Source organism: Danio rerio, chromosome 3, assembly GCF_049306965.1.
Source record: "Danio rerio strain Tuebingen ecotype United States chromosome 3, GRCz12tu, whole genome shotgun sequence".
NCBI lineage: Eukaryota > Metazoa > Chordata > Actinopteri > Cypriniformes > Danionidae > Danio > Danio rerio.
In genome coordinates, this window is record NC_133178.1 from 25057123 (window position 1) to 25065200 (window position 8078).

At 34.1% G+C, this 8078-nt stretch overlaps 1 protein-coding gene across 2 annotated transcripts; it reads left to right on the plus strand.

Moving 5' to 3' along the window:
• Positions 1-63: 63 nt before the first annotated feature.
• Positions 64-7579, plus strand: LOC100331676 (uncharacterized). 2 transcript variants are annotated; one of them, XM_002661170.7, is made up of 10 exons: positions 64-259; positions 2204-2281; positions 2422-2454; positions 2539-2625; positions 2779-2876; positions 2970-3052; positions 5595-5702; positions 5865-5924; positions 6050-6115; positions 6595-7579. In XM_002661170.7, exons 1-10 carry the CDS (start codon positions 146-148, stop codon positions 6699-6701), a joined length of 834 nt encoding a protein of 277 aa, XP_002661216.2. In that variant the 5' UTR covers positions 64-145; the 3' UTR covers positions 6702-7579. The 2 variants fall into 2 exon arrangements, 1 of the variants encoding a protein (XP_002661216.2); XR_012400988.1 differs by having other exon boundaries at positions 146-259; positions 2965-3052; positions 6595-7534.
• The last annotated feature ends 499 nt before the right edge of the window (positions 7580-8078 follow it).

The following is an 8078-nucleotide window of genomic DNA, read 5'->3' on the forward strand; positions in this document are numbered from 1 at the left end:
ATAAAACTGAGAAGTGCTGTGCGGAGGATCATGAGCCTCCCCCATGTTTTGGCCTTTTTGAGCACAGCATCTCTTTATTATACATTATCAGAAGTGAGGATGTGACAGTTTCAGGGGGAAGTCATGATGTTGTTTAAGGTGTATTATGAAGTATGAACCCTTTCAGCACACAGAAGTGAGCATGAGCATGTCGTCGACTGGAAGAGGAGTGCCGGCTCCGCTCTGCCAGGGCTTCCTGAAGAAACGCAAAGACAAAATGGTATGAATATCTTCTTTGTATTTATTCGCAGGAATCATTTGTGATCCTTGAGCACAAAACCAGGGTCAGTTGTTGGAAATTGAGATTTTTACATCCTCGGAAAGCTGAATAAATAGGCTTGCCATTCAAGCATGCTTTGTGAGGACAATGTTAGCCATGATACAACCTGAGGGTTTTAAAATATTAAATAAAAAATCTAATTTTTGATATAAATTACCTTTAAAGTTGTACACCTTAAGTTTTTAGCAATGTATATAACTAATCAAAAAGTTTTAATGTATTTGTAGTAGGAAAATTTGCTTTAACCTTCACTTTAAGCAAAAAACAGTGGTTGTTTTATGATGTAGTGGTTTGAAAAACACTTACTCGCCACTTTATTAGGCACACCATTGCAACTGATTCAAATTTCTAATCAGCCAATCACATAGCAGCAACTCAGTGCATTTAGGCATGTAGACATGGTCAAGACAATCTGCTGCAGTTCAAACCGAGCATCAGAATGGGGAAGAAAGGTGATTTAAGTGACTTTGAACGTGGGATGGTTGTTGGTACCACACAGGGGTAGTCTGAGTATTTCAGAAGCTGTTGATCTACTGGGGTTTTCACGCACAACAATATCTTGGGTTTACAGAGAATGTTCTAAAAAAGTAAATCTCCAGTCAGTGGTAGTTCTGTGGGTGCAAATGCCTTGTTGATGCCAGAGGTCAGAGGAGAATGGCCAGACTGGTTCCAGCTGATAGAAAGGCAACAGTAACTCTAACCATTTATAACCACAGAGGTATGGAGAAGAGCTTTTCTGAACACGCAACACGTCCAACCTTGAGGCGGAAGACCACACCGGGTGTCACTCCTGTCACCTAAGAACAGGAAACTGAGGCTATGATTCATACAGGCAGGATTGGACAATAGAAGATTGGAAGCACGTTGCCTGGTCTGTCTCGATTTCTGCTGTGACATTCGGATGGTAGGGTCAGAATTTGCCGTCAACAACATGAAAGCTTGGATCCATCCTGCCTTGTATTAACCATTCAGTTTGTTGTTGGTGGTGTAATGGTGGATGGGGGATATTTTCTTGGCACACTTTGGGCCCATTAGTACCCATTGAGCATCGTGTCAACACGACTACTTGAGTATTATTTCTGACCATGTCCATCCCGTTATGATCATACTGTACCCATCCTCTGATGGCTACTTCTAGTAGAATAACGCACCATGTCATGAAGCGTGAATCATCTCAGACTGGTTTCTTGAACATGACAATGAGTTCACTGTACTCAAATGGCCTCCACAGTCACCATATCTCAACACGATAGAGCACTTTTGGGATGTGGTGGAACAGGAGATTCACTCCATGGATGTGCAGCTGACAAATCTGCAGCAACTGTGTGATGCTCTCATGCTAATATGAACCAAAATCTGAGGAATATTTCCAGTACCTTGTTGAATCTATGCTATGAAAGATAGTTTTGAAGGTAAAAGGGGGTCTAACCCGATACTAGTAAGGTGTACCTAATAAAGTGGCTGGTGAGTGTACACATCCATGTTTATCAACAAAAACAAGTATGTGTATGGCATATGAGGGAAAGGCTAAATGTACAAAGTTTTTTTAGACAAGTATAATTTCATAGATGTCAATTTTTGGCTCCAAATGGTACTCCATTCCAAGCCATTTATTGCAGCTTATTTTGTTTTTATAATCCCTCGTTTTAAATGAAGAATTTTTAATGGAAATTACTCTATATGTACACACAAAAAATGTCAAGCCAAATTTGGATAAAATGTGGACAAAACCCAACAGTTGGGTTAATAATTTAAATTAATAAAATAAAATAAAAAAGATTGTTGGGTTTGTCCATATATTTCCCTTTTTGGGGGGGAAAGTTAAAACAATCCAGCATTTTTTGGTACATTTTTTCCCTCATTAATTGGTTATATTTTTCTCAGAAACTTCGGTGGGTGACTTACTGGTTCAGACTTTACAATACCACATTGTTTTTCTACACTAAAAAGCATGGGAGTGCTGTAAGTATTTAACCATTCATGGTACATTTTTAACAAACCTCTGATGTTAGACTTTGGTTGAATAAAGTGAATTATTTTACATTTTGAAGAATATTCTCGTTTATATAGTTGTTAATCCATTGTGTCTCAAACTCCAACAGTTAGATCTCAGAGGCCAATACTACATATATGAGGTAAAGTCAGTATGTAATATTATCTGAGTGTCATTGTTTGGTTGTCAGTAAAAGACCAATTGAGTACTTCTCTTGTCTTAACAGGTTCAGTCTGTGCGGGAGGTCAACAAATCTGACAACAATCGCTATATGTTTGAGATCACAATGAAAAACGGGAAGAAAAAAATGCTTGTGAGTTTCCATTTGAATCAAAGGAGTGTCTATAAGCTGTGTTTGAGGATGTGGTTTACCATCTGCCACCTGTGAATCATGTTATTTAGTTAGCAAGACTGTCAAAACTGAAAGAATGAATATTCTCTTTATGCTTGAATTTTTTGTGAACAGGCAGCAGAGTCAGCTCCCATCCGGCAGGAATGGATGGACCAGCTGTGGAAAGCCATGCTGATCAGCGGTCCTGACAGATCTGGATCAATCTCCAATGGGTACCACTGCTCTTTAAGAAGCTTCATGTCAGCTCTTGTTTCTGCGTGATGTTTATAATGCTCTGAATGTGCTTTGTGTGTTCTTGAGATTAGGGAGCTGCTGCCAGAGTCCAGCAGATATTCAATGGACAGTAGATGCTTCTCCATTGGTCAAGAGTCATTTCAGTCCTTTTCTGGTAATGTCCTGCATCCGGGACGTGAACTATGCAATTTTTACTGTTTTCTAGAATGTCTTTCACAATGATGCTTTCACTACAGTCCTAAAGGGATAATTAGCTAACATTTGACAACAGTAATCGATTTACAAACATTACATGACAAAGTGTACATAGTTTATTAATTGAACATTATATTTGTCCATCAAACATTGAATCTATGAACCTTCATAAAAGCAAATAAACGGCCCTAAATAATCATAATCAATATATGATTTATAAAGATAAATCATAAAAAAGCATAACTTATGGCTACTGACAATATATTGAGGTCTTGTAAAGTGAACCCAATCCACAGCTTTGACAAATGTGTGTGTTCATGACAGTCTGGATTAAGAAAAGAAAAACAGGCACCTGTTGGGTTTAGAACTGAGCAGACCAAAATTGCTCTATTATTATAATGGTACTATAACGGGTACAGCCAGGTAACTGCATTAGACTCAAGTTATTGCCGGTTGACAAGCAGGGGGGAAATGGCACTGAAAAATAGCCAGGCACAGCAAATAAAGCAACTCCTTAACAACACGGTACACACAGGGTCACATTTTGATAAATGAAAAGTAAAATAGTAAAATACGACAAACAAAATCGCAGATATTCCTTGACTTTAGATGAAAAAAGAAAGTAAAATTTGTCTGGAATAGACCTTTTAAAACTCCATGATATTCCAGAATTCATGACTTATAGGAACCCTGTATATATAGTTAGGTCCATAAATAATGTGGACATCCAAATTTTAGACACAATTCTAACATTTTTGGCTCTATACACCAACACAATGAGTTTAAAATGAAACAAAGAAGATGTGCCTTAACTGCAGACAGTCAGCTTTAATTTGAGGGTATTTACATTTGAATCAGGTGAAGGCTGTAGGAATTACAACAGTGTTTGCATATGTGCTTTCCACTTGTTAAGGGACCAAAAGTAATTGGACAGAATAATAATCATAAATCAAACTTTCACTTTTTAATACTTGGTTGCAAATCCTTTGCAGTCAATTACAGCCTGACGTCTGGAACGCATAGACATCACCAGATGCTGGGTTTCATTGCTGGTGGTGCAATAATTTAACCTTAAAATGGTTATAAAATAATTAAAAGCTTATTTTATTCTAGCTGAAATAAAACAAATAAGACTTTCTCCAGAACAAAAAATATTATCAGACATACTGTGAAAATTTCCGTGCTTTGTGAAACATCAGTTGGGAAAGAAAAACAAAATCAAAGGGGGGCTGATATTTCTACTTCAACTGTATATCAGTTAGTGACAGAATAAAATTGTTTTTGAACAATTTTTTTCAGCTGTTTGGAGGATTATTTTATAAGGTCAAACTCTTTCTACTTTGCCTACACTGAAAGGTTGAATACGTTAAAGCCTACCTAATCACTGTAGCCTGACGAATGAACAAATACAAATAAAACCTTATAGATAAATAGGATATCTTGTAAGATACTGCATGATATAGATTTGTTTGATAAATTTTTTTTAAGCTTTCATTACATTTTGGGCATGAAATCCACGCTGAATCCACCCTTCTGATGGGATCAGATTAATCCAGATTTTTTGGATCAAAAATCCTACAAAAAAACCCAAACTAAAGGTTTGATCCGGATCAAAACTAAAATCAGATTACGTGATCTAATCCGATTATGTAATTTGTTTTTTCTTTTGAAAAACCCATTTTCAAGATTTGATCCAATCCGTTATCCAAAATCTTAGTGGATTACTTTTGAAAAACCGGGCCCTGGGTTTTTTTTAGTACTGTTGAGCTCACTGGTCGGTTCTTTCTTTTTAAAAATGTTCCAAACTGTTTTTTTGGCTGATAATTTTTACCTTAAAATGGTGTTTAAAAAATTAAAAACTGCTTTTATTCTTGCCAAAATGAAACAAATAAGACTTGACTCTAGAATAAAAATATTATCAGACATACTGTAAACATTTCCTTGCTCTGTTAAACTTCATTTAGGAAATATAAAAAAAAATAAATAAAAATCAAAGGGGGGCTAATAATTCTGACTTCAACTGTATATATTCTGAAGAATGTTGGAAACCAATAGCCATTGAGTTTCATAGTAACCCCCCTTATTAGGGATCCGTTACCAACATTTCTCAAAATATATTATATTGTGTTCAATAAATGGTGATTAAGTTTTCCTTTTAGGATGTAATATACACTCAAAAACGTTATTATTGCTGCTTGTTCAAATGAATTTAAAACTTGAAACTACAATTTTTGCGATTTGTTTTTTGACAACTTAACAGTTTTATGTTTAATCCACTTAAATTTGTTAAGTTAACTTAATCGATTTATATTGGAACAATATAAATGAATTGTGTGAACCCTGTGTTTTTTTACAGAGTACATCAGAAATAATTTTCATTATTAAATCAATATCTTTGTCAAACTTGTGTGTAGGAAACTGCACAGATAGAGAGAGAAAAAATTGAAATTCAATCTACTTGTGGATGTCAAAAACAAAAACTTGTTTTTTTTTTTCTTCAGATGCTGATGACACACAAGATGGTTTGCCCACAGACAATGAAATGGAACAAAACACTGAAGAGTTTTTGCTGACGGACTATGAATATGACGTTCTACCACCTAGAAAACGTGTGCATAATGATCTTATTTTGCATAAAATTGCTATTTTAACATGCAGTGTTCACATGACTGCAGAGATGTTTGCCCTGTTTGCTGTATAATTCCTATTCACTGTTAAAATAAGTGTCTATTTAATAATCTATGACTTGTTAAATTATTAATTTATTGCAGTTAAAGAGGCCATTTATGACACTCCCACATCCAAGAGGTCAACTAATGAGAGAGAGCATGGTAAATCCAGTCCCTTTACTAGTTTACAGTATTGTATGATTATTAATTGTACATTATTTTTGAATTACAGTATTATTAAATGTTTATATATTCAGCATTGTATTGTTCTTGTTCTCTATTCACAGATGTGACTGATAGCATCTATGATATCCCAAACAGCTTGATTAGGAAATTCAATGAACAAACAGTTGGTAATAAAAAAAAAATAATACTAACTATTCGATGATGATTGTTTGTGTGGTGTTTGATCTGATTAGTGTAAATGCTTCTGTTAAATTGCATAGAGAGAATATTAATATTGCTTTTAAGACCTTGATTTTTACCCCTTTTAGTCAAGCCTGAAATGATTCATTTTCCCCAGGCAAATTTTGACTAAGTTTTTGTTTATATATAAATAAAAGCTGAGAACTTTTTTGCTCTCTTTTTATGCCTCTTGTACATCGTTATATTATCTTTTCAGAGATACCCGTGTCATTTGCTGTCTAACTTGCTAATTAAATAAAGGTAGCTTTAATTTAAAATTTGTCAGGGGTATGAATAATTTTGGGCTTGACTGTACATTGTTATATTATGTAATATAATGATATTATTAATAATAATAACAACAACAACAATGATTATTATTGTTTTAGTTGTTATTTTAATGTCTTTTCTTGATGTCTTGCTAAAGAATCTCACAGCGGCAGAGCGAGGCCTGAGAGCGGTGGTCTTCTGAATGACATGATAGCCTGTCTGGACAGTGAATCTGCTGCCTGGGTCAAAACGGCTCCTCTGTGAATGTCTGGTGAATGTCTATGAGAAAACCTATTTGTAAATGTGTGTTGTTGCATTAAAATCAGATAGTTCACTCAAAAGTGAGAAGATTCTACAATCATTTAATCTTTATGTTGTTCCAATATCTATAAAACCCCAACATGTTCTTATTATAGCCTGAAGAAGTAATGCCAGAATATTTAATAAACGTCTTATCTTGTGTCAATAATGGACAAGTGTTTTTGAGTTTGGGTCAAGGAGAGGGCGAATAAATGTCACAATGTTGGAGTGTGCTTTTCTACTAAATTGTTTTAAGACTTTCCTCTGGGGAAATTATTAGGAATAACAAAAGACAAGAGTGTTTATGACTATACAAAATACAATAATATGAAAATACTGGTTTATAACATCAGTCAGCATAACAAGCTGTTTTTACAACCTTAAAATCAATTGATATGTTTAAGACCAGAAGTCTTGAGCCAGTAAGCTTTCAATGGCTGCTCCTCCTGAACACGGTCAATCACTTTTTCTTAATGTCTTCTTTCACGGTTAGAAAAGAAGAATGTAGTAAAAGTGATGCTTTTGTCATCTTGTAACCCTGGTAAAGAGGTAAGCAAGCTCATTTTAGTGATGTTGCAGATGTTGATAATGTTCATTTTGAAATGTAGTGACGTGACTGAGAAAGGGGTTTGGAAAAGATTTCAGCCTAAGCTATGAATTATCCTGTAATTCTGTGGAATAAAATGGGTTTGTTTGGTTTCTTTCCTTACATGCTGTCTTTTATAAAGTCTTATGTTTACTTGTTCAGACAAATAAAAAAAATATTTATGTCCTTTATAAATGATTTAAGAAAAGCTAAATAAAAAAAATATATATTAACATTAAATCCTTTGAGCATTTGCACTTAATGCATTTTATTTCTTTTTTTTTTTTGTCTTTTCTGGTAAGCTTTCAGGCTAGCTTTGGAATCTATCTACAGTTCCCAGCATATACAAGTACGCCCCTGACAAATCTCTCTTTTAAAATCATATGTTTATATAAAGTTATACAATATTATATTTGTGCATAAACATTAGATTAGTCAGTACTGAAGCCAAATCTGGAGCTTATCTAACAACTTACGATAACGGTCCAAAAACTAGTACACCTAAATCTATATGATATAGAAAAAGATTAAATACAATTTTTTTTTAAAAAGAGGAAAAATCAAGAGAAGCCAAAAAAATGTAGTTGAAATTTTGTAGGTTGTAATTTTTTTTTTTTAAATATTTTGCTTGAATTTAATTGTATTATCTTTCAATTTCTAAATATGTTTGGTGAATAATTATTATTTTAATAAATATAACTTTAATAAATCTGTTTTGTTTAAATACACCAAAATATATGTCCTATATTCACTGA

What these genes read in the sequence shown, in the direction of transcription:
- LOC100331676 (XM_002661170.7), top strand. Translation starts at nt 146, where the DNA reads ATGAAGTATGAACCCTTTCAGCACACAGAAGTGAGCATGAGCATGTCG. An exon ending in CTAAAAAGCATGGGAGTGCT is followed by an intron (nt 2,282 to 2,421) that starts GTAAGTATTTAA and finishes AAACTCCAACAG; the next exon opens with TTAGATCTCAGAGGCCAATA. An exon ending in CGTTCTACCACCTAGAAAAC is followed by an intron (nt 5,703 to 5,864) that starts GTGTGCATAATG and finishes AATTTATTGCAG; the next exon opens with TTAAAGAGGCCATTTATGAC.